The 27,227-nt window shown below is 37.5% G+C and overlaps 1 protein-coding gene across 1 annotated transcript in view; it reads right to left on the reverse strand.

The window, feature by feature from the left end:
* Positions 1-1,537: 1,537 nt before the first annotated feature.
* poc1a (POC1 centriolar protein A) overlaps positions 1,538-27,227 on the reverse strand; it is a 32,668-nt gene continuing 6,978 nt past the window's right edge. The window contains exons 8-11 of the mRNA XM_067505512.1: positions 24,126-24,194; positions 23,734-23,853; positions 10,626-10,904; positions 1,538-3,469 (exon numbers count right to left, since the gene is read on the reverse strand). Coding sequence (XP_067361613.1) covers positions 3,359-3,469; positions 10,626-10,904; positions 23,734-23,853; positions 24,126-24,194 — 579 coding nt within the window. The 3' untranslated portion in view covers positions 1,538-3,358. The remainder of the gene's footprint in view (positions 3,470-10,625; positions 10,905-23,733; positions 23,854-24,125; positions 24,195-27,227) is intronic.

Genomic DNA, 27,227 nt, shown 5'->3' on the forward strand with positions numbered 1-27,227 from the left:
TGATCCCGCTTGAGTAGCATATCCAGAAGTTTGAAGGCTTAAACCAAGATAAACTTAGTTACCTAAGTTTAACCTGGCTGCATCGGTGGACTATTCCCATTAAAATGTGGAGCATTCTTATGCAAAATCATTTTTGATGAATTAATTATTAACAGTTAATCTGCCAGTTATTTCCTCAGATAAAAATCAAGGTGACTTCTTAAAATGTTTGAGCGGTCAAAGGACTGAATGAGGCAAGAAAAGATGAAACAAAAACTATTTTATGGTTTTAAACTTATACAATGGCATATATTATCTGAACATTTTATATTACTGGACTTAAATGAGTCATGCGTTAAAGCTTGAGTCAATTGTAACTGTACTGGTTGATCGTGTTTCGTATTAATAATGCGGATCTGCAATGTAACACAAATGAAGAAAAACAAAACAGAATACGAAACCAAAAAGTACATTTCACAACTAACTAATGGTTTCAGCTTTAAACTAAGTCCAATTTACGTTTACCTTTAACCCTTAAAACAAGTTTTAAACTAAAAAAGACCTTTAAAGGTACAGTTGTAAGTGAGGACCTACCAAAACTAACTAAGGTCCTCTCAAAAATATATATAAAAGGGGTGTGTGCACACATACACACAAAACACAGAGTCAAGCTTAGCAGTTATTGAACTCGCTCTTTTAGCCCCTCCTCTCCTCCTTTAGAGCTCCTGGCAGGCCGTCTGGTTGAGGCCCATAGTAAAGGGAGCCGTTTTCTCTTGCATGAGTGTGTGTGTGCGTGTAAATGCGTGTGTGTCCGGGCCCCAGACAGGAAGGAAGAGAGTGGGCCCGGCAGCACAGCTCCAGAATTCCGGTTTTGTTTTTCTTCTTTTTCCATCGGTCCAGAGCCTGAGCTGTGTCTTAAAGAAACAGTCATTCATATTTTTTCCCCTCTTAATGACACCATACTGTTCTGACTGAGAGCTCCAAAAAAGGACCCTGTATGACTCAATACTTTAGTATGTCAACGTTTTACCAGTTTGTTAAATTTAAAAAAACTAAAATGAATGAATAGATCTTTTATGTCTCAAATGAGTCTGTTTCTTGAGAAATCACAGCGTGTGTCTAAACGCAGCCACAGGCTCATTTTCACTAAACTGTTTGAAAAGAAAAGTACTGATCCAGCATCAGTGCTCAGGTTACATAAATTACTTCAGGGGTGAAACATAAGGACTTTGGAAACAAACAGGGCAGGCGTAACAAGCTACCGCCCCCCATACTTTTGTAATAAATCCTCTCTCAAAATCTGGCGAAGAAAGTTGCAAACTATTCGCCAAGAGCGTTGGATGACACAGCTCACAGCTCATGATCTTAACATCTCTTCTGAGGACAATAAAGACAGGAAAGTCATGATTTCTCGGCTAACTGATCAGGGTCTATGAAAAAAATCAGAGCAGGAAACAGTCTCTTAGAAGTAACTTGTAATGAAATTGTTTTGGCAATGATGATGAGGACACATTTTCACTAAATACCTAAGCAAGAGGAGCTGGAATCAAGTCAGAGATAAGAGTGAAAAACATTTAATTAGGAAGGTACATAATAACTTAAATCAGTATATAAACATTTCAGACACAGGGTAGAAAGAACAAGATGCTCATCTTTCAAAATGCAAAAATTACACCCGGACATTGTTTTCTCGAACCAAATCAAAAGCTCAGTTATTCTAACGCTATGTTAGAATAACATAGTTTGACCACTGGCCACTCCAACACTGTGTTAGTCCATCTTTCAATGCTTTGTGACTTAGCCCTAAGCTCACTGTAAGTACATTTATTTTTATTGCACCTTTGTTAGAGACAGACAATGTTGTACATTAAAATGCAACAAAAGTTTAAGGAAATGGCCAAAGACATAGAATAGAGTAAAATCTTAAAATAAGATACTAAAACAGAACATATGCCTTAGAGTTAAAAACACGAATCTTTCCAAATAGATCAAACGTATGATTTTAATTTTAGAAGGGTTGTAAATATGCTGCACTAGTCAGTAATAATGAAATATTTCTACATTTTATCTTCTAATAGCAATTGTGATTCCTCAACTGAAGGTACAGTATCTATCAGTACCAAGCACAGATCTGAGACCAGTGACACAGACACAGGAAAAATGAAGCCAGAGGTGGCTGTCACAGTGACAATGACAAACTGTATTTAGTGCAGATAAATTACATCTGGATACTGGTTTATGGCAGTACGAAGATGTATATGGTATTGACCCAAAACCAATTTCATAAATTCCATGTTTATGTAATGAAGGAGCATGTGGCTCAGTGCAACAGCGTGGCTCTTTCATGTGTTTTAAGAGGTTTTGGAGACAATAATGGAGCTCTGTGGCACAGATGATTCAGCTAAATCACGGCAAAAAGATGTTACTTGTTGGGAGCAGAAATTGATATTAATTCCGGTCTTTTTATAGGATCTGTTGACAGTTTAAAAAAAAAGTTAAAAATATCACCTGCCTCAGCCCTTAAACACTGGTGTTTCAAAAAGGTTTGTTGAAAAGGTCAGAATTAAGAACACAGTGTCAGATAAGGCAAAATAAAAGTACTGTATAAATACTGTACTGCGAAAAACCTTCTTACTACTAATGGTAGAAGGAGAAAAAAAATCTAATAATTTTGTGAACAATAAACCCCTTTTGTAACAACAATAGTAGGCTGGCAAAAAAGCATTTTTCTTTCTCCAGTTAAAAAATGATTAAATTTATGTCTTGAGTGCAACTACAATAGTGATTACGCCCTATGGATATTTTGGTTGGGTTTACTGCAAACAGTTTCTCAGTCAAAAAACAACATTTTATCGATGTCATTTCATGCAGGTCTACACACACAAAAATGGAGATATAAATAAATGCATGCCGTGCATAGACAGCACGAAAGTGTCTCGCATGTGTCTACATTTGTATGTGCAGACACTGTGCACATGTGCAAGCACGCACGCACACACGCACGCACGCACACACACACACACACACACACACACAATGTCTTGAAGCAGTGTGTCCTTTGTCAGCAAAAACGGGGACTGCTGTCTCAGCACTGCTGCAGAGGAACAACTCTAAAATTCAACACCTTCACCTCTGATATCTTTTTACAATAACTACACAGTACATCAGCATTAAGGCTCAGGGTGCAGCCCAGAAATTGTTCTGGTTCAACTCCTTGCTATATACACGAGGATGCATGACTGTCTGTGTAAGAACTCACATTGCTCATACGTCATTTGTGTGATCTAACAACAACAATGTGGGTTTCTGTTTATGGTGTTGATGCGACCCCATTTCCCACACATCAAATCCTCAACCACTCCTTCGTCTGACGCCACCTTTAGGCCTCCTCTCGTCTCTGGAGATGTAGACCAATCTCCATCTGGTTCTCCAAACACTCCTTGAGTTTGTCCTCTGTCAGCGTCAGCCTCTGCTCCAAGATCGAAACCGTCTGGTTGAGGAAAGGAGAGAGGAGGGAGGATTAAGGAGAGCAAGAAGACAAAGGAAGAAGGGGGGAAGGAAGGAGATGGATAAGTGAGACAGAGCATGTTAGTGAGGGCTGTACAGCATCAGCTTGACAGTAATGACTATATAATGGCTGTGCTTGTGTGTGTGAAAGAGGCAGTTTGTGTGTGTCTGAGACAGATGTTGTGCGTGCAAGACAATCCAGCTGATTATCGTAGAGATCTGCTGCCTGAGCCGAAAACAGCAGAGTCTCTGTGTCTGGCTTGCACTCGCTCTTGTCCTCCCTCTCACACAGTTGCATAAACAAACTTACGCACAAAGAATACAAGAAAGTCACTTTCTGATACAGGACGGGCATGTGTGGGTAGTGAGATTGCACTGCGACGTACTTTTCCTCTCAGCAATCTCCATCACTGCCAGTGTCTGTGTATTTGTGATTGTAAATTTGAGCACTGTGTCATCTGAGCCCGTTTACCAGAGGTGCCTCCAGGTGTTATTTTGTTATTTTAGTCTGAATGAACACATCAGTGGGGACAGAACCGACTTTTAGACATTTTGTGTAAGTGCAGCTGCACCAGCAATGTCAGAAAAATAACTTAAGTCTTTTAGCAGGAATTGGAGTATTCAAGTGCAGACAGTCATTCATTGCTTCAACAATCAGAAGGACTGAACGGTTTGTTACACTTTTAAAATCTCACCTTCAAATTTCACCGGGAGCATAGTTTTCCTCTGTTCTCAGCAGGGCCTCATACTGTCCCCAATGGGAGCTTTTCAGAAGAGTACTGGCTTGTGGTGCTGACTTTTTCTTTTTTCTTTTGTTTTCAGAGGTTCTACAATGACTGAGTAGACTAGGATGTACTTTGAATGTACTGTCTCTTAGTTGTTTTAATTGTGTTTACTGTTATTTCCTTCACTGTAGCCTATAGACAAAGTCTACAGTTGACCTGTGTGGATTAAATTTGTGACTTTGTTTTACCTATTTAAAATTTCACTCATTTATTACGATAATGATTTCGTACATTGTTCATTAGTAATCCCAATTGAATTTCAGGCTAACACTTGTAGTAATAAAATCTAGTTATAAAATAATTTTTTTTAAATGTTGCTGCTAGTTTATAAATTACCTACTGGCCTTCAGAAAAAATACTGTACATATAAAGCTTTAAGAATATAAAACCAGTTTATTACTACAAGCAGTAGTACCTGAAATCAAAACTATGGTTGGATACTAGAAATTGTATTGAATCAACATTTTGCGCTTCATGGTAAAATGGCAGCTTATACTTAAATACTACTACTACTTAAATCCCAGTAAATACATAGTAATACTACGTATTAGTAATACGTAGTAAAACAGTAAATTGCACTTTTTCCCAGTTGGTAGTATGCTAAATCTAAATATAGCATATAGTTGGTTGATTGCGTTATAGATACGTGGTGATGTGACACAGACCAATAAAGCATGGTTGAAGGCCAAGCTCACATCTTGGAAGAGTCTGAGAAAGATATAATAGCAGATTCTTCTGGCATATGAAAATGCTGATATCTGATGTGAATCAAACATCTGTTATCTGAAACCTGACGTAACAAAAGGTAGGAAAGGACCAAATTTGTCCCACCAGTAAAAAAAAAAAAAAAACGTTCGTTTTGAATAGTGTCTCTGCACCTTTAAGTAAAGAATAATGACTTCATTTATTCTGTGATAATTTGTTTTTCCAGCCCACCTCTTACCAACTTCCTGGTGATACAGTTCTTGTATCTTTAATAAATTCATTTCCTCTATTGAGGAAGAGACTTGTCTTGACTTGTAATTATACTGTAAATATGTAGTCAACTTAATACACATGGATCTAAAGTGATGATTCACTCGGATCTCCACGACCACATAAAATACGTTTTCTACTTTAAATCTATTATTTAGTGACCAAAAAATGTGAAAATATGGTGCGGAGGTCAAAATAAATTCAATACGACTTTTTCTTGGTGATGATGACAAACAGTTCTGGGAAACTTGACAGTTCTTCCAAAGGTTGTCCATTGTTCTGGAAAGACTGAAGTGGTGACAGTTGCCTCTGCATCTCTGACACTATTGTTTACTGAGCTTATGTTGCCAGGTGACAAACGCAATCTCAGCTAGTGAGCGGCTTTGGATATTTGTTCTTGGCAACACAAATTTGCTTGAGGCAGGAACAGTCAAACTGTAAACATGTCATCCCTGAAAGATGAAGCTCTTTAGATTTGTGCCAGTGAGAAAGAGATGCTGCATGTCAGTATGTCTTGACCTGTAATTTCATGTCTCTTTTTGTGCCAGCAAGTTTAATTGTGAAATTTCTCGAAAGCAGAGAGGCGATGAGTAACTTACAAAATATTCATCAAATTTAACCAAGGTTTAGAACCAGGTTTAAAAAACCTCTTCAGTTTAACTGTGGTCATGTCTTACAACCTTTCAAGTATAAATCATTTCATACATATAACTTGATGCTTTGGTAAAATCAGTAAAGCTATTCAGTGAGTAACTCTGAATCATTATATACACAAATTATATAATAGACATCCTATTATATAATTTGTGTGAGGCTATACATTCTTGTTCTCTCTTAATGGATCTCTTTCTTTATCCCTTTCTTTAATGATCATTTGATACAATCAGGGCAGGGCTAACAATGACATACTTTACTGAAAAAAAATCTTCAACATTCATTGGGTTTATTTAGCCTATATTGTTAATTTTAAAAAAAATTATTTTCTTTCTAAAAAAAGCAACCCTGTCCTGCAAAATGTCCTGAAGTCTATTGCTTGTAGAGGATGTCACACTATGCCAAAGAAAAAAAAAAGAATTTTCCTTGGCCAAACAGATAACTCATTGAGTATAGATGGATGGAGAGCTAAAGTTATGACATCATAATCTCTCATTGTGAAATTGTGCTTTTCTTTCCTAGGGTTGGGTGGCTTGAATACACCAGCCACCTGTTTGATGTTCTCCTTGTGCCTATTATGAAAGTAAAGGAGGAACAGTTGTACCACGGACTATATATATCGGTTACCACGAAAGTAAGAGTTACAAAACTTGTGTGAAATAATGATGCCATGGTCGTTTACATTCCTTGAAAAAAAATCAGCACGGAATTCAGGTAAAACATTACATGGTTGTGACTTCCCCTTTGTTTTTGATAATCAGCCCTAAGCTCAATTTAAGTATATTTATTTTATATAGAACCTTTGTTAGAGACAGACTATGTACAATTTCAATTCTTACAGACACTACACAGCGAGGAGTAAACAATTCGCCCTCACACAATGACAATGAATGTAGAAAGTACTTTCAATATGGAACTCCCCCAAGTTTCTTAAATTTGCTGTAGGTGTGAATGAGCCCTGAAATAATCTGGTAACTCATACAGGGTGTAAATCCCCCTGTGACCCTTAACAAGATAAGAAGTTAGGGATTTACACAACAAACCAACTATGGGCTGTCAACCAGCGTTAAGCTGTCGGGGAGCATTTGTCAGCCTCGTCTTTGCGGTGTATACCGCACACTTGGTGCCAGTTGGACTCCCCATTAGTGACTTTTCAGCTGATTCAACAAGTTGAATCTAGCACAGCTCATTGGCCAGATTTGACCAAATGCAAGAGGTGGTTTTCATCTGCAGTATTTATATATATGTTGGGCTGTGTGTCACCGCCCTCTAAGATGATGAATGGGTTCATTTAAATTCTAAGACTATAAAGTTCTAACTATAAAAACTATAAAGTTTGAACTATAAACTTTAAACTTGAATGATATACCTATACTGCAAATTCTCACATTTGACTGCTTTCTGAACACATACACAGATGACATACTTAGTTGGTGTCTTTGTTACAACTAAACTATGTGTTTTTTTAAGATCCTTACTTATTGCTGGAACTAGGGGTATATGGATTAACCGCTACAGATTAGAAAATACACGCTTTACACGCTTCAAAACTACAGCTGTATTAGTTAAAAACAACAAATTCAAATTGCATTTTGTAGAAAATTGGTCTAAAAATTACATGGCTGTCAAAAACCACTGTATTTGTGTGTGTGGAGAGAGGGGACGAAAGAGAGAGAGAGAGAAAGAGAGAGAGAGAGACAGAGAGAGATACTGACTGAAAACTTCATATTTTGGTCTTTGACTGATTTGTTAGTTGTCAAAAGTATTACAAACTTAAAACGGTGTAGAAACATTTTACTAGCATTAACTTATACTTAAAGTAGCCGACTAAAACTAAAAATATTTTTGGCTTTTATTAAATGGAGTTATTTAAACTCCATTTCTAAAAGAAATTATCCACACACCATCTTTAGTGTGCATGCCAACATAATCATTTTAAATCCCAAGACACCTTGCGTCAGTAGAATGTTCTGCAAGCTGCACAGCTCCGGTAATCCACAATCTAGCTGTGTTTGGTAATAGACTACTGATGTCTGCATTGACCTCATGTTGCCACACAAACCAACACAGAGTCAGGCATGAATAATAAAAGAGATTATGAAGGAATTCAGAAAGAAAGTTCAATCCCTAATATAGTCTCATACCCCAACAGGTTTGCTACATGTCATTGAGTTGAACACCGTGTGGGAGAATGGTGTTTTCTTCTGGGTCATCCAACTAGATAACATTGCCTGTTATTTCATGCATCATGGGAGAGAAAGGGCTTGTATTTCCTCTTTCTCTCCCTCTCTCCACCTGCCTCCATTTTCTAGATCAATACTGCCCTGTTTATCTTACCAACCTGATATGGCTACTCGGTCTTCAGCTCAGCCTGCTATTGGTGTTTGTGAGTGTGGTTTCGCATGTGTCCCCAGGCAGCAGGAACATTATACTGGCCTATAGTTTTCATCTGGAGTAGAAACCAAATCTTTATCCTCCTAAAAATAGAGCAAGCTGTTATTCTTTTCTCCCCAGAACACATTATATTCTCCATTGCCTTGAGCATTACTAGCCTCTGTTACAAATCATGGCTTTGGAATGACCCACGCTACAATGGTCTAAAAGTCAAAAGGAAGACAAACTGGTGCTGATGATAGTGGCAAAGTCAATTCCATTCTGAGTTATTAAGCATGCAGTGTAATAAAGTGAATAAAGAAGGATAACAAATTACATGAGTATAGTATCTTAATTTAACCATTGGCGAAGTGATGAAAAACTAAAAACAAGAACCCCCAAAAACTGATAGACATACTAACAATGTGCAGGTGTGGAGAAACAGCAGTGCTGTGGTTGTAGACCAACAGTGTTAACATCATGTTAAAAACAACAACTAACTACATTAACCTTCATTGTATCCATCATCAGCACACATTTAGCATGACTTGAAGTATGATTTTTAAGATTTCGATTTATCTTGTCATTAATGTAACTGCTGGACAAGTAGAAATTATGTTGCAATGCTGGTATTTACAGTATAATGAAAGTGTCAAGTTGGTATATTGAGTCAATATATTTCATGGTATTATTGTAACTTAACTTACAAATCTGCTTTTCTTTTTCAATACAGCTCTGGGAAAAAGTAAATCGTAAGGCTCGGCGACTATTTTTAGAGAAATATGTCCCTTTCCCAGAGGGCTTCTTTAAAAAATACTAATAAACCACTATATCCAGTTCCTTAAAATCTGAAACACAGTGGTGAAAAGGTTGTGATTCTTCAAAGAGTGATTGGTTAGTGAGTTTCTAAAAAAACAGAACCTACACTTTAATCACAGAAGCTGGTAAAGATTTTCTGAGAAGCTGCGAGGGAACGTACGGGAACATGTTTCTTTTATTTTCTCCTAATGTTTGTTTTAGTTCCATCTATATCTCAAATACAAATATGAAATTAAGATGTTAGTTCATATCAATGTTGGACACACATACGCTACAGGGCGACCAGTAACAACTGGTTGGCTATTCTGTCCATATACTCTGGTAGTTTAGGGGATGTACAAATTAGAGCAAAACAAGTTTCAAAGGAGCAAGGTTTCTAGATTTTTTTTCTTTCCATGAACAACATTAGTGAGAAAGTTCACAGTCTTCTCCAGTAAACCACACCAGTAGTTTATTGAGGAACAGAGCTACAGCACTCACATTAGTGAAACAAACAGAGCATATCTTTATTCAAAATGTCTCAGAAATAAAAGGGAGACCGTGAAGTAAGAGTGTAAGAGCCTCTCTTAGTGTGAGAGGACATGTAAGAGCATAAGACTGTGAGACCAAAAAAAAAGGGGGTATTGGTGATGAGAACCAAGGGGAAAGACAAATGAAAAGCAGCTAACACAGCAAACTGTGGCTTTGGAAGCTTCAATCTAATGTTGAATAATTCATCATCTTCCCTCTCACTCTCCTCAACTATTAAAGTTACAAAGAGCTGCAATAGTGAAAAATAATGCTGGAAAAAAGAAAGGGAGGGGGATATAGTGCGGGGCATCTTAGCTCTTTCTAGGATCTGCCTTTGGCAGGTGCAGGTTTCACAATTACTGCAATACCTGTATCCACCGCTGATCCCACATAACATAAAAAAAAGACATAAATTAATAAAAATCAGACGTTCAGGTCTTGACTGGATATTGTTGTTTTCTGTTTTTGTTCACAGACCTATTTTTACTCCTGCAGGCTCTGGTTTGGTCTGGCTTCAAACCGTGGCTTTCACTGGCCACAAAAGCCCTCACACTGAGAGCAGAGCCGAAATAAACCCAGCCAAAATAAGCCCAGCCGCAATGTTGACGGACATGATTAATAAATTAAACAACTGTTTTTCTATCAAGATTTGATTATCAAATCCGAAGTATAGTGTTTCCGCTCCAAAACATGTTTGATCTTATAGGTTAAATATAGCTTAATAGCAGAAATATAACAGCCTCAATGTAAACGATTAAAAGAAAAAATAAATGAATGAATGCATATGAGAAGGATTAAAAATCTGAGAAATAAATTTACTATAATGCCAGTCTAATGCAGTACCAAACAGCTTGAGAGATGTTATTTCTTTCAGTTCTTTTGTTTTTTTGTGCTGCTGAAACCATCTCTGGCCCACAGGATGAAAAGTAAAGGAAGCTTTTGTTCTGAACAGTGTGAGTGGGAGGCACTGCCAAAGTACAGTGCATGGTATTAGTCATGAAAGATAACCCATCTTATACTCACCTGAGTGAGAATATCCAGTTGACCTATGATGTGTTCCAAAGTGCTGGCTAGACCAGGGGGTACATCTTCATCTGAGGCCTGGGACTGTGGCTGAACATGGTGTGATTGCTGCGGCAAACCCTGGGTCTGTGTCGGCTGGTGGGAGAAGGAACTGGTGCTAGGGTTCCTGAAGGTCTGGGAATGAGTTGCTCTACTGTGGCTGCAACTGCGACTGCTGCTCTGAGTGTGGGCAGCAGTTTGGGATTCCTGTCTGTTCGAGGGTTCTAATGGTTCAGAGGTCTGAAAACAAAAATAGCAGAGTGTGAAAACCTGTTAAAAATTCAGAAATCGTTTAATGTATTTGCAACACTGGACATGTTAGGGCATTGTCATGTTTTTATTGAATAAAAAAGAACAAAAAAACCCACCAAAAACTGCTGGGTATAGTGTAGAACATTGAACTCCAGTAAAAATCTGCAAATTCTCAGTAAAAAAAAGAAAGGTAAACTTCAAGGAGAGTGGTGTCGAGAACAGGAAAATTAAACTAAGTAAACCTTAAAATTTGCTATAAACTAATTCAAGAAACACACGCTGAGACTTTTAGAACAATCTTCAAAGTCCCCTGTAGATCTTAAAATATACAGCTATAACAGCCAAAACCTCTGAGCACTTTAAGTGAAAAACTCTAAATCAAAAATAGAAAGACTCTTAGCTGCTTACAAAAAGGGCTTCCAAAGTGTGATCTCTGCCAAAGGGGTGTTGGCAACTTCTGACTTATTTAGTAGTGAGCCTAAGGTTTTGCATACAACTGAAAAATATCTTTTAGGTTATATACTGGAATGTGTTTGACGCTACAAACTCCTGTGTGTTTTGTTTAGTAACTATAATAGTTAAAACAATGATCTAGGGGTGCTATTTGTGAATTCTTTAGAACAGATGAAGACTTTTCAAAATCTGTGGCAAATAAATATCCTTAATACTGAAAACAATTATTATTGTTCAGGTATTGTTGGACAAATGCTGAATTTAATCATCTGAATGCTGAATTTAATCATCAATGAATCACAAACTGGTCATTAAATCAAAAAAAACTGTTGATGGATGATGCAGGAACAGCTGTAATTACCCCTCCAGAAAACAGAGCTGAGACTTGTGTAGCTAACAATATTTTTTATCATTGGTTAAAAAAAAAAAAAAAAAAAAATTAAAAGCAGCAACATTGCTCAGAATGTCATCATGCTTATTGTTAAAAGCTGAGTGGGGGTAATACCACAGACATGTGTGACTCAAATGTTTTTCTGACTTTAGTGATCACATTCCAGTTTTCATCTTGACATGAACTTGACATGTTGTACCCTTCAAGTAGTTTAAACCTATTGAGAATGACTTGGAATGAATTAATTTACTTTCGGTAAAAGAACTGCTGATCTTAACTCAAAAAGGATATGTGTGTTTATTTCTTTCACACATGCTCATACAGACACATGCAAAAGCACACAAATCGCCAGTCAGTCTGCCTGTATTATGATTAATTCAATGAGACATAAACACATGCAGGTCAGTGACAACATCTCTCCATCATCATGTCTGTATGACTAAAAGCTCTGTGCGCACACATATAAGTTTCTCCTTTTTCGGTCTGCCTCTGCGGACCTGTTTGGTTGTGAAGCTTGGTGTGCGTCTGTGCACATGTGCATCTGATCCAAGACAACATCTTTTCTGCATCCCAGTAATGGACACAACTGCGTTTACTCATTATGTAGTGTCAAACTGTGTCTTGTTACTAACTGAAGACAGATAATCCGAACGGTCATCTGTAATATATACTGCCAAAATAAAATGGGAAGTCGTACACTGCATTTAAGTATTGGGCGCTAACTTTTTCTATGTATAGACTTTTGACAAAATGAAACAATGAACAAAAATAGGAAAATTGGATAAAATTTGAGACTGCATGAAAGTGAAACAAGCAAATACATACAAGAGGTTGGTTGAAGCAAGCCCAGGTCTGCAACGAGTGTATTTGAGATCCCACAGCCAGAAACAATTGTATGCTTGGGAAGGAAATGGAAAATGATGAACCTGGTGCCCGTAAACGTGCCACCAACTTGGCAGTTGGTTTAGCTTTCAATGTGATCTCTGCCTAGACCAAGCAACACGTGGGTTCTTTCTAAAACAGGGAAATTAAACTGTCCGGCCCTTCTACAAGTTTCTGGTCAAAATATGATATCATGCTGTTTACACATTTGTGTCTGTATACTGAAGGATATTGCATGTACAGTACTTGACGATAGGTATAAACTTATCACCAAATAAAACCTGTTGTGAGAGAGAAACAGAGACAGAGAGAGGGAGAGAGAGAGAATAGTAAGCTCCCCCAGGACTGGATTAAGTCTTGTTGAAAGCACAACTTATAGCTTTGTATTAGGACAGCTTATTAAGCACATGCATGCTCACGCATGCACACACTCTTGCCATTTTTTGTGTCCCCACAAGTAACTGTGTAAACATAACATGAGTAATACAAGCCCTCACTCACATACACAGGTTTTTGCCTGTAGCCCGGTGTGTCTAAGTTAATGGCCCAAAATGTTGAGTGAAAGAAACAAATAATGAGGAAAATACAAAGAAAAACAAAAAACAAAAAAACATTTAAAACAAATTATACTTTCTTTGACGTATAATGATAATTGAATTATTTTTATTATGATTAAATGTTTTGTCTTTGACAAAAAAAAAAAAAAAAAAAATGTCATTAGCTTTGAGCCAGTAAAAGTAGAGTACCACAGTGGGTCTTATTTACCATGTGTACATATCACTTTTAATGATGAAATATTATATTGCTCTGCAAACTCAGCACATCCTGGGGTGCCAACGCCTTACGTGGGGCCAGGGAAAACCCTGAAACGCAAAGCATGTATCATACAACACACAGTAACCAACCCTCCTAATTAATCACCTGAAGTGGAAAAGCCAACAGTGGAAAATTTTATGAGGCATAAATTAAAACTCTTAGTGTGACACAGACAGCCAGCAATACACACTACACATGCACACACACAGAAAGGTCCCAGAACGAAAATGAAATATTCTGAGAATAGTGTAGGGGTGAGAGGAAGTGTAAATTTAAAATGTCTCTTTCGTTTCTGTTCATTCTTGTATCAATTTCCATCTAAATAGGATGAGAAAAACTTAACAAGGACAACACAAACCCAAGTTTGAAAATAATGAGTACAACTGTATTAGAATAAAAGATTACCTAAGATGAGGACACATAAACTTTCTGATACTCCCATGATGCAGGGGCAGTGATATACTGGTGGTTATTATCCCAACTTTTTCAACAGCAAGCATCTGCCAGATGTTAAACTCCCTGATTCTATCCTCCAAAGATAACCCACACTCTGACCTATGCCTCTGTGGGCTAAAGTAGGCTATATAGGCCTAAAAGTTGGAGTTCAGTATTAATTATACCAATGGTATAATTCATGGTCATGTTGGCATCTCCCAGCAAGTGCAGCAGGCCAGACATGAGTGTTTTCATATCAGTGATGGAATTTGGTGTCTTCTCATTTGACAATATTCTGTCTCTGGGGTGGGAATTGGGTGTACCATAATATAATGAAAGGAGGCAGACACATTATTTCACTATCTGCTGACAAAAAAGATGCAAAGACTGACCCAGGTCTTAAATTAAAATAGCAAAGACCAAAAAAACAAAAAAAAACAAATCAAAACTAAACAAAACAAAACAGGGAGAAAAAGTGAGATTTCTGCTTTTATTTTAAAAAACACAAAGCAAAGAAGCCTGTGTAACTTGAGGCCTGTCTAACTTGAGGCCTGTCTAACTTGCAAAGACAGTGCACCCCACAAATTTGGGCCTGTAACAGCAGATGCCCCATCTCCCCTGAGCTTCCGCCATGTCCTCAGCACACCCAGGAGCAGCTGGTCAGCTGACCTGAGCAACCTGGAAGCGGAGTGAACATACAGCAGTTCAGAGAGGCAGCGGGAGGCAAGAGTATTTAAGGATTTAAAAACAAATAAAAGATGTTTGCAGTTTCTTGGGAAGACAACGAACACAAGACTGCTGTTAATAACACCAAGAACAGAAGGCCTCAGAGTAATGATAACCTCTTTAAAAAATTGGGGTGGAACAGCATCAGTGGGGGAACCTGAGGGCTTCAACTGTCTAACAGTCTCATATAAAAAGACAAAGTCACTGACTTAACCGGTAAAAAGTTACAGGCCACAACACAGACACTGATGGGTCAGAAGCAGGTGGTGATATGAGACCCCGAACATTATTCACCTTATTTACAAAAAACTGGTTCCTCAGGGCATTAACAACACCCATAGTGTTAAATAGAACATGAGGCTTGTGACAGCAGGAGTTAATTACAGTAAAGTAAATATCCTCTGACAAAGTGCTAGTGATGATTTTTGATGAATGAAGCCTGTCATACAAGTAAACAGTGACTTAGGCTTCTGGACTCTGCTACAGAATACAGAATTGACAAGGGAAGGTGTCTGTCACTTAACCGTTTAAAGAACGCCTTCCACTCTAGCTACTTTTTCATTAACCCTGTTATCCAACCTCACCTTGCTACTCTTTTGTCTGCCTTTTGTCTACCAGTTTATGCTTACCTTCTCTTTTAATGTCTCTTTGTCTTTAGTGTAACAAGGGTGAACAGGTGTGTGTTAATAGTCTTCAGATTTCCTATTTTCATTACTCTCTTGCTTCGGTTTCCCATCATAATCTTGTCTTGCTGGTGGCCTCTCGCTCCACTAGAGCATTAGGCTGTCTTTAACTCCACTGCTGTGTTTTCTTCAGCACTCCCTTGTCACACCTTGCACCCTTTCTTGCTTGCTATGTATCCCCTGCTGTCAAATGCATTTACATCCCACTTTCAGAACAATAGCACTTGCATTTTCATACCAGCACCTTAAAGAAGCACACACAAAACTGCAGTCTACAGTGCAATGCTCTGATATAAAATACACCCATACTTGGTGGATTGTTTCACTGCCTCCATAAGTCTTTAATCAAAGTTAAAGTTTAGTATAGTTACAGCAGCCTATTATCTCTAGTACATGAATAAAATAGTGCTGAAGGAGATAGAAGTTCACACAGCTACTGCAGTCTCTGAACCCCCTCTCTGACTCTCCAAACCACATCCTAAAGCTGAGCGGTGCAGTGGTGTGGGAGTGAGTGAGTGTGTGAATGTGTATGTGTGTGTGTGTGTTGAGCTGTGAAGAGAAGCCTGCTGCGAGTGTGCAGCTCGTCTGTCTGCACACGTGAGCAGGAGAAAGACCCAGATGTGAAGCTAGAGGAGGAAGGGGGAGGGTGTAGGATGGGAGGATGGATGGAGGGATTAGGGTGGATATGATCAGAGAGCGCTGATCTGCCTGTCAGCAGTGGCTGGCACTCATGCACATGTACACACTGACAGACACATTGATGCATCAATTTTCACACATCGAAACAGCGGCAAATTAAGATTTGCTCAGCTGTGCTGAGTAGAGAGACGACCTGACTTAAGTACACACAGTCTCAGTCATTAGCTGGAGAAACCTGATTTTAAAGCTGACCTTTTCTCAGTCTGTCACTAGCAAATATTCATAAGGCTACACCTCTAAGTACATTAAGGGATCATATCATATCAAATTACCTAATAGAAGGAAGGGAAGGTTTAAACACCAAGATCACATTACAAAAATTAAACACAGAATAGAGGCTCCTGATTCTGATGCGCTGGCATTAGTTGGCAGTTATCTCATACAAGAGATGCTTTCATGGTCTGAGATTCGCTGATCACCAAGCTAAAGTTCTACCTACAATGAAAATAAAAATGATTATTTTACAAGCATACAACATGACTAACAGTGCAGAAGTATTGACTGTGTCTTGACAAAAAAAATGCTAAAAGGCAACATTTCACAGGAGCTATAATTGCTGTTTGACTAAGTTTAAGTCCTTTAATTATCCATACTGTTATTTGTTTTTCCCTGAACGTGTTTTGTCTCATATGTAATAACATGTAATAACTTTATCCTCCATCTACTCCTGCCCACAGCCCCTTGAGTAATTTAAGAGGCTGCTTTAAAACTGCATTAGTCTGAACAAACTCTAAAAGAAAGATCATGTGATTAAATCACAATCTGATGTGATGATGATATGAAGACCTGTTGTATTTGCAATTAAATAATTTTACATTTTAGCTAAAATTGAAACTAGTCCATTATGAGATGATTAGCTTCCTAGATACAGTAGCTAGTAGTGATCTCAAGGACAACAGGTTGATTATATTGACATGTTGATCTTAGCTTAATCAGGCTGTATTGTGGTATTTAGACATAAATATGAATAGATGTTTACACAATTTGGATAATTTTGCCTCCATGCGCACTAACAATAGATTTGGAATGAAACAATCAAGAGTCATTAAGCCTAGACTGTCAGCTTCAGTTTATTGTTAAAAATATTGTATGAACTGTGTAGAAATTACACTCATTTTCTATACAAGGCCCCCCCTTTTGTGTCATTGCTCAAATAAACTGATCTGTCTTTATGATTAATGGTGTCCCACAGCTCCTTTCATGGTAGTTTGAAGAAAACAAAAGCATCATATTTATTATATAGTGTGTACTCTAATCTAAGTCAATTGTATATTTAATTTTTTGCCAGCACATTAGAGCCACTTTTCCAGTGTAGTGTATCTATTTATCTTTCTGTTTTTGCGTGGCATTTATGCTCATAAAGTCTTTCAATACTCTTTCCAAGAGAGAAGAAAATGAACACATTTAGGTGAGCTGGTAACATTTTTCTTCCCTCTGCTTCCTCTCAGGCGACTCGAGCGTGATACTTGCAGCAGTTTATGAAAGATGAAAGGCTCTGTATTAATAATAAATTATAAATGTCTAAATTATACATGAAAAGGAAAACCTAGGAAGCTGCCACTTCCAGGTGCACAATTACTTTAACTGTAACAACTGGCAGATGACAATTCATAAAAGATGATGAAAGAAATATTAATGCCAGAAACTTGAGGTCAAAGTGTTAGAGTTAGTTTCTGTACATGTTTAAACAGCTATTCCTATGGCCCCTTTTGACTTATTGTATAAATACTCAATGCGCTTTAAACATATCTATGATATTTTCTTCCCACAAACGTGTTAACATTTCTCTCAATCTGTACAAAACAGCCCAGATTTCCTTCTTTTCACCATCAGGCCATTCGTAAGCTACTCTGATTGGCTGGTGTAGCCTCCACGTTCAACCTCAGCCAATGGGAACATGGCCTAATGACTAATGTATAATTTCTTAACCGCGTAGGCAGATATGTTATGGCCATTGTTGTATAAGAAAATAGAGTATAGCAGTAGTTATACAGTGATCTGTAAAGTAGATTCTGATATTAAATGCGAAGGGGAAGAACCCTCTGTTACTCGTTGGAGAGTTTAACAGCATGTTTTAGAATGGTGGGATAATGTTTAAGGTTCCCTACAACGTAAAAGTCCATTCAAAGGCAGCTAGTTTAGCTCTAGCAAACATATTGCATTTGTTCAGCAAAGAAATAAAGAAACAGTGTTCCAAGCTGTGCTTGTTTTAAAATTCATCAGGTACTTGCTTAAAGTGTTTAAAGTGCCTGATGAATGAAAAGGTTCAATATGCTCTGTACTGCTTCATGCATGGCTGATGCGTAGCAGTGAGCTCCTTGTTGCATATCTGAATTTGGGTTTGGTGCTATGTCACAGTCGCATCGGTTTAAGAGTGATCCCGAATTTATATGACATAAAAACACAGCAGAGGTGCAGTTCACTAATTTGACAGCACAGCAGGAACTGTAATGAAAGGAAAAGATGTGGTATTACATCCTGGATATTATGGTTATAATTTCGCCCATTTTATTAACATTTGTTTTGTTTTGTTTTTAATCTAAAAAGTGTGTTTGTCTGCACTGATAAATGCTGCTTTAATCTTATTAAACTGTATACTGTTTTTGGCAGTTTCCAAAATTGCCACAAATATGAGAGCAAAACCCAGGTTTTGCTTGGCTTTTTTAATTAAAATGTATGTACCTGTTAATATACAGTAAGAAAATTCAAGTGGCTTGTATGGATCTTTAAGCACAACGTTTAACAATGTGGGCATGAATTTGATACTTTTGACTTTGACATCTCCTTTTTACCAGAAATGTTAGCTAATCTACTAAAGATTTCTGGGTGGGTTTCACCATTTTGAATTCAAAATTTGCAGCTGCCAAAAAAGAGACTACAATTATTTGGCTCATTATAGTATAAATACTACTATGAAAAAAGTTTCATCACTTAGGCATGTATCTTGTCAATACATGTTTTTTAGAAGGCTGAAAGCCAACACAAAGCAACAGTTTGCACATTTTTTTTTAAATCAAGCAGATATGAAATATTACTTTTCCATTCTATTCCACAGCTATAATTGAAAAACATATTTCCCAATGAAATGTTTCAGTGGAGTTAAAGAACAGTGGTTCTCGTAAGAAGAGAGTGCACTAATAGTCTCACTCTACATCATCCAGATGCCCATTGTTTTAAAATACCCTTTGAGGCACATCTGTAATGATCACTGTTTAGTGGTAGAGCTATTAAAATCCATTTACAATCTGTCTCCCACAGCAGAAAAAAGAGAACGAGTCAGACAGATAATCTATGGTTATATTAACAAAACTTCCTGACTCCAGTTTCCATCCACAATCCAAAGACATGCATGTTAGGTTAATTGGTGACCTAAATTGCCTGTAGGTGAGAATGGTTGTCTGTCTGTGTTTGTCTCTCTCTGTTGGCCCTGAGGTGAATTGACGACCTGTCCGCAGTATGCCCTGCCCCTCTCCCAATGACAGCCAAAATAGGCTCCAGCCTACCGCGATTCTTAACAGGATAAGTGGTTAAGATAATGAATGACTTGATGAGTATCTAAAATGTGGAGAAGTGTTGTAAAAGACTTGGTTAATCCAGACTCTGAACAGCCTGCTAGCTAGCTAGAGATATTCCCTTGCAATGGTTTTTCAGTGAGCCTCACTGTTTTAACCAATCAGAGAAGATACATTATTTATGCTTGACTGCTATGTTTTATGGCATTAATATCTTATTAATATATATATCATATTAATGGCATTAATGTTTTATGGCATTAATATCTTTTCTAATGACATAACGACTAATAACCTGAAGGTCTGGCCAGAGTGTTGCAGCTGGACAGAGAGTGGATTTTAGAGTCTCATCCAACCACTAGCTTGATACTCAAAAGTTAAACATTGCATCTTACAAAGTTTTCATGTAGCAGTGTCATTGTTGGCACATAGCTTCAACAAAAAAGAACTACAACTAAAAATATGCTTGCGATCAAGGCAGACAAAAAAAACATGACAAAACAAAGAGATAAAGTTATTATCACAATTACTGATTTATTAGTTACCTAAACTACCTTTGCTACTGGTATTTCCAATAAGTTGTGAAATCAAGACAGGATCATTTTGTGAGTCTTAACGTCTGATTTCAAAAAAATAAAGTACAGACAAGAAGTGTGTGTGTATGTGTGTGTGTTTGTGTATTTCACTTTTTCTGTGATCAAATCATAGCTCAGAACCATTGGAAATATTGGCCAATCCGGATATCTTCAAAGTAGTGTTTAAGAGCTTTAAGGTAATAATGACAGTGAGAATGTATTAGTATGCCCTTGTAGATGTAAGTAACATTGTAGCAGTCGATAAGGTTAAGAATCAAAACCTTTCCCTAAGGTTCCCTAGCCCTCCTGTGACACCTCATATGTGTGTGTTTGTGTTTGACATCTGACAAAATGTTTTAATATTTAAACATCAGGACTAACTGCACTCCTCTCCCATTTCTTTGTTCTTCTTTTAGTCAAAATGTTTCTTTGAGAATGATCATTTCTGTTGTTCTATGTGTTTTCTTTGTTCTTAGCCTAACTTAACTTAAGCTAAAACAAGGAAAGAAGGCGACAATGAATAATAATATGGGGCACTTCATCATATTAATCACAGCCTTGATTCATTTATCACAGTAGTATGATTAAATATTGAAACAATTAGTCAGTGCATTAGTCAGCACTGCAGTGATTGAGTAAATGATAAGGCATTCAAACTAATATTTGCTGGCTCCAATGTTGGTCATGTGTACATTTGCTGATTTTTTCTGTTTTATTATCCTTGTTAACTAAATTAAAAAAAAGTTTTTTTTCTTCAACTGTTAATTATGTAATTGGGTAATTTGGTTATGACACTCTTTTCACAATGTTCTTTAATCTTTTTTTCCCAACGGGATATAATATTAAGGCTTTATGTGCTACAACAGCAATTACATACAGATGCTTGTTAATAAAATCCTTCTTTCCTTCTTTTTCTGTGACTAGGTGACATATAAAAGCATAAACCACATCAGTAGGTTTTTATCTTTTCCTACATCTTCATGTAAAAGAAAAAAAAATACAACTTATAATTTTAAGGTTAATGAAACTGTTTTGTTAATTAAAAACTTGGCTCTCCTTGCAACAGGCTGTTCCATGGGGCTAAAGTGAGTCACAATCAGACACTATGTTAATAAGGTACAGTGCTTTATAGAGGGATATCTCCAGCAGACTGTGTCCTTTTCCGTAGTGAAATAACCAAAATTTAGAAAGAAATAGTATGAAATGTTATGTTTTAATACAAAAAAAAGAGCCAGTGTGTGATTTTATTTCTAATATATATTTATGTAAAATATGTGTGTAGAAAATGTCTTGCTGAAGTTTTGTTTTTGGTTTCTCCTGGCGCAGAAACTATGTGAGGATCAGTGCACTTTGAATTTCTGTAAGACTCGACATATCATTGACATGTGGCTGTCAAAGATATGCCGCAATATGACGAACAGCAATATTTTCAAGGAGGAAAATGGGTAATGCTGAATGAGGGTGATATGGTTCACTTCCATACCTGCACATTTGTACAGTTTATTTTATTTTTTTTGTCCTTCAGCTTATCCTGTGAGTTCAGGGTCACCACAGCGGATCACTGTCTGCATGTTGATTTGGCACAGTTTTTACGCTGGATGCCCTTCGTGACGCAACCCTCCCCAATTTCTACCGGGCGTGGAAAGGCACTGCACAGATGGGAAGGAGAAAGGGTTTTTGGGGCTTCCGGGGATTGAACCCCTGACCTTGTGGTCTGTGGACGACTGCCTTACCAACTGAGCCCCGGCCTCTTTGTAGAATGTCATGTTTAAATCTCTTCTATTTATTGATAATACACCAACCTGAATTCTACCAAAAGCTTGCAGGATTTGGATACATTCTGAAGGTGGCTGCAGCAAACCCGTATGCTGCATGTTTTCAGCCTTAACACATAGGTAAAGCATTTTTCTTCGACCTATACTTCTAATATATATAAATATATGATGACTCAAATACTATTATTTCTAATGGCACAATTAAAAAATTGATCAATAGTTAATATATAGCAATAACATTTTTTAAATTTTGTATAGACACAGCTGTCAGAAAGGGTGTGGTACAATCAGTGGAAGACTTTCACTACAGGAAAACAGAGATTAAACCACTTTCATGAAACAAGAGGAGATGCTGCCACAAAATGAATGTCTGGAAGGCTTCATTTCCATCTGAATACTTTAATAATAGTATAATTGACTTTGGCATTTATTGACGCACATAATATTGTCCAAAACTCTTAGTTGTCAAACTAAATAAAAACGCTATTGACCAGCACACTAGTCTAACTGTAACGACATTACATTAATGGGTTATTAAGTTGCCTTGTACTATTAAATAGACTATAACAGGACAAAAAAAACAAAACTAAATTAATAAAAAACTGCCATTTTGGAAATGCAAGAGGATGAGTAACTTAGCATAATGTGTATGCACAAGTGTAACTTAGTTACAGAAAGTTTTAGAGTTGTTTTTAATACAATTATGTACTTATGTCTACTACATAAAACTCACCCACAATACAGTAAAATGTCTTTATATTTTTAAACTCGAGGGTGTAGTCAGAAGTTAGGAACATATTAATATTATACTATAATATTATAATATAATATCTACTTCATGTGAGTGGACAGATAGGGACAGGTTCCTCCATATGAATGTTTAGATAAATAAAATGAATAAAAATGTATTTCTTGCCCGGCATGTGTGATATGCAGCTTAGGGCCATACCGAATACTTCAAAGAAAGGGTATGCATAAAGAAAATAAGCCTACTGCAATAGCATTACAAAATACTAAGCTGCGTGTGTGTGTGTGTGTGTGTGTGTGTGTCTCTTTTAGTTTGTATTTTTTAGCTGAACACATACATCAGATGTGTATACACACTTGTTTCATTTAGCTATTGGTACAACTCTAACAATATCATCATCGGTTCATTGTTACCTTGCAATCATTTTGACTATAGACATTAAGCCTCTGGCCTCAATATGGAACTCTTTGTGCTTGAGGTCAAAGTTCAACCTAGGTCATTTAAAAAACAAAACAAAAAAACACCAGAATATGGAGTGTATTGATGGCTTAGTGGTTTAGAGGTATACCTTACACCAGTCTGTGGTGTACCTTCAGTGCAGACTGGAGTACCCAGTTAAGCAGAAAATTCCAAAAGCAAACATAGCTTAAGCAGCTTCTTCATAGAGTAGCAGCAGTTCAGGTGTTCCATCTGTGTCTACATTCTCAAAGAGTTTGACTTGTAAGTCAGCTGTTTTTTAGAACCACATGCTATTACTGTAGTTCCACTTGTGGAAAACAAGAAAAAAAAAGACTTGAAGCTCATTGGTACTTCAGGTTACATTATGGGAATAAGTAAGACAGACAAAACTAATTTTGACATCAATGTAACAATGCAAACAATAAGTTTGGTAATATTGTTTCTGATGCTTTCTGTATAGTCAGAAAAAGTCTAAATACTGCATATGGACACATTTATTAACTAAGGGTAATGGTAATGTACATATTATATATAATATAAGGTTTAGGTATGTATGAAAAAACATGTTATGTCACTGGTATGTGTCGTGCATGATAAAAAAAATATCTGTGCAAAGGAAAAAGGGTGATGCATAAAATGAAGGATCAGTGGGACAGAACTTACCTGGCTGTGGTTAGCTGTAAACCTGGGTGGTGGTGCCTGTACACTGGAGGTACTTTTATGTTGTAGCCTGAGCGTGTCATCACACCCAGTGAAATCAAAGTTGCTTTTCCACACCATTACCTGCAAAGGGAATATAAATTGCTGATGGTCATAATACACACAAGCACACAAATCAAAATTCAATCATATACAAAAAAAAATTTAATTCTCTTTTACAAGCTATTAATTCATTTTAATCTTGTTTCATAATTTGTCAATATACCCTTCAGTTACTACCAATAGGAAGAAGATATTATGGGCCTCTGGCCACCAAGACACAAACAAGTTAATTATAGATGTTGTACTATATCTGGGTCACTGTCTTGGTGTAATTTAGCAAAAACTGTCATTACCTGTTCATCAGAACCTCCAGACGCAAAGTACTCTCCTGTTTCGGAAAAGGCCACAGAGGTCACTGGACCCTATAATGAGGGAAAAAGTGTGGCCTGAAAGGCTTGGCTAAAAACTCTTTGTTCATGTCAAGGTTTATGAAATGTGACCAATTTCCAATAAGCAAAATTATGCATGGTCAGTCTACACACTGAGTTACTTTTGTTTCTGCCAAGCATTATACTGTAGCCACACAACATAATTAAACAAAATACAGAGGACAAAAATACAATTGTTTCAAAATTAATATACAATGACAAGACAAGATGCAGACAGTGTGATTGACATCTATCACTCATTTTACCTAGGACACAATGTTAAATCAACAAAGGAAACAAAATTCTTCTAAAAAAGAAGCTCCTGTGTATGTGTGGCTGTGTATATGTATAGGTGTACGGGAGGTGGTGGGCGTGTGGGGCACAATCAGCAACAGAAAGCAGAAACTCAGGTGGAGTGAGGTCACACATGGTCAGAGCCAAAAAGGATGTGTTCAGAGAGAGGATGAAGGAAAGAACAGACAAAAGGAAAAAGACAGAGCCAGGCTGCTCAAAAGAAAAAGGGAGCTGTGTCCTGTGGCTGGCACCCAGACAGGCTGGTTTGGGTGAGGAATGGTTTCCCACAAGCACCTGAGAGAAGCAGACATTGTCGCTATGGCAACGCGACAGCCTGACAGACAGCATGTTCTGTGTCTGCTCTGACTAATGCCTGCTGCCAGGCTGGCACTTGCCATGGCCAGACACACACACACACACACACACACACACACACACACACACAGTGTCTGACAGGGCAATGAACCTAACTGGCACACTTTATGTACTTATGATCAGGGGTGTCAAAAGCCAGACGGGCCCCACATGGTGCTCTCCATAAAATTATGATAAAAAGAAGAAAAAAAGATTATACGCTTGTTCTGGTTTTGTACACTGTTAGTTCTATGTCATGTATTACTCAGAGCACCTATAAATACAAATGAAATACCTTTTCTCAATCTGTGCTAGGAAAATTCAATGATGTGCTCTTGTAATACCTCTAAAGTCATTTAAATAAAGTATAATAATTTTTAGACATTACAATTACATTTTAGGAGAAGAAGAAAAAGTACTAGCATCAGGTTGGTACACTATTAGCCAAAATTCACTTTATACTAACTGAGGGGATTAGAACTGAAACAATAATTTAAACAATTTGAAAGTTGATAGAAAACACAATTTTAATAATCAATCCATCATTTTTATAATGCGGCAAGCGAAATAGTGAAAACTCAAGGAACAGATAAAGGTCTGGCCAGACAGGGACTTAACCTTGCAGGACTGTTTGAAAACCCTGACTGGAACATGTTCAAACAAGTCGGTTCCTATAAAGACACTGATCTGAAGAACATACAGAGACTAAATTAGTGAATTGCTGATGCCACAAACCTCCTCTGTACATACCTCTGGATGCAATAAGGCACATACAAATTCGAGGCCACTCTTTAAATTATTGTTCTATAGCCCTTCTAATGGTCAAAACCTCTACAAATTACTTTTTATACGTGCACAGTAAAATAAAGGTTGTCCATCTCCATTATGTTGTTTTCATGCCAACTTCCTAGTTTTTAAAATCAAATAAAAACCTGACATTTTATCCCAGTATAATCAGTTTCAAAGAGTAGCACATCTAAATGTGAACACTAGCATCTAACATCTTTCTCTGACTCTTATAAAACAAAAGTATATTTATGTACTTAGCTAAATCTTGCTTAATAAAAGGTTTTGGATGACACAATAAGAGCCATTTGCCAGACAGAGGAGCAGAGAGAAAAATTAACCTAAATTAAAATGATTTTAGCCAGTAAGGTAAAGTCCTCCTGAGGCTAGGTAAACAAAACATTTGTCAGATCCAACAAAACACTTCCTCAGAGGCCCTGTGGGTTTTCACACACATTACATGAACACAAGCCACACATACACAGCAAAACATGGTATCAGACAACTAAACACATATGAACCTGCACACCCACATCAAACAGATGTGGGTCTCTCCATTCTCTAGGTGTGTGACTGGAGAGAAAATTTACACCCTGAGAGCTCCAAGCACCAGCAGATTGGTGAAGTCATCGCTGAGCCAAAAAAACAGAAAACAGAAAAAGAGATACAGATACTGTCCAGAATACAACAAATTGGAGGTGTAAGAAGGGAAGAGGGGAAAGTGTTTTTTTTCCATGGAGAAGAGTGCTGGCAAGCATCTGGAGATGTACAGATAACAGGCATATGAAATGAAAGACAGGCAACTCATACAGTGAGCTGGACCACATGTGGTACTGCAAACAAGCGTTTTCCACAACTAAGCAGGAAGCAAGTTCATTAGATTCAAACAAAACGATAAAGTCAGCGAGGCATCAGGTCAACTAGTCCAGCATAACACCAGTACATCAGACTACATCAGACAGAGGTAGAGAAGGTCAAGAAGCTAAATGAGAATGATAATTTTTTTTTTTTTGGCCTTTCGGCTTATCCCCTGAGTTCAGGGTCACCACAGCGGATCATTGTCCGCATGTTGATTTGGCACAGTTTTTACAGCGGATTCTCTTCTTGACGCAACCCTCCCCAATTTTACTGGGCTTGGACCGGCACTGCACAGCTGGGGAGGAAAGTGGGCTGTTAGGGGTTCAGTGTCTTGCCCAGAGACACTTCTCCATATAGCCAGGGCCGGGGATTGAACCACTGAATCTTAACCAACTGAGCTACAGCCGTCCCCATGTAAATGAGAATGAAAATGGCAGTGGCAAAACTAAAACATTTCAATATCGTGCAGGAATAAAGAAAAAGACTGCTAAATTTGGAGGAAAAGGATGGGACAGAAGCAGAGAGGAGGAGGAAGAGTAGTAGAGGATCTTGAGCAACAGATTCCAACAACTCTGAGATGAGTCATCATGAGTGGGCTGCCTGCTCGCCTGGCAAGTACTAAAATACATCATGTACAAAAAAAGGCAATATATGCACACACTCACATACACACTTCAGAAAATCAAACATGCACAAAAGAAAAGTCAAACACACTGTCCATACCAAACCCTCCAC

This window comes from Channa argus, chromosome 5 (genome assembly GCF_033026475.1).
Source record: "Channa argus isolate prfri chromosome 5, Channa argus male v1.0, whole genome shotgun sequence".
Classification (NCBI taxonomy): domain Eukaryota; kingdom Metazoa; phylum Chordata; class Actinopteri; order Anabantiformes; family Channidae; genus Channa; species Channa argus.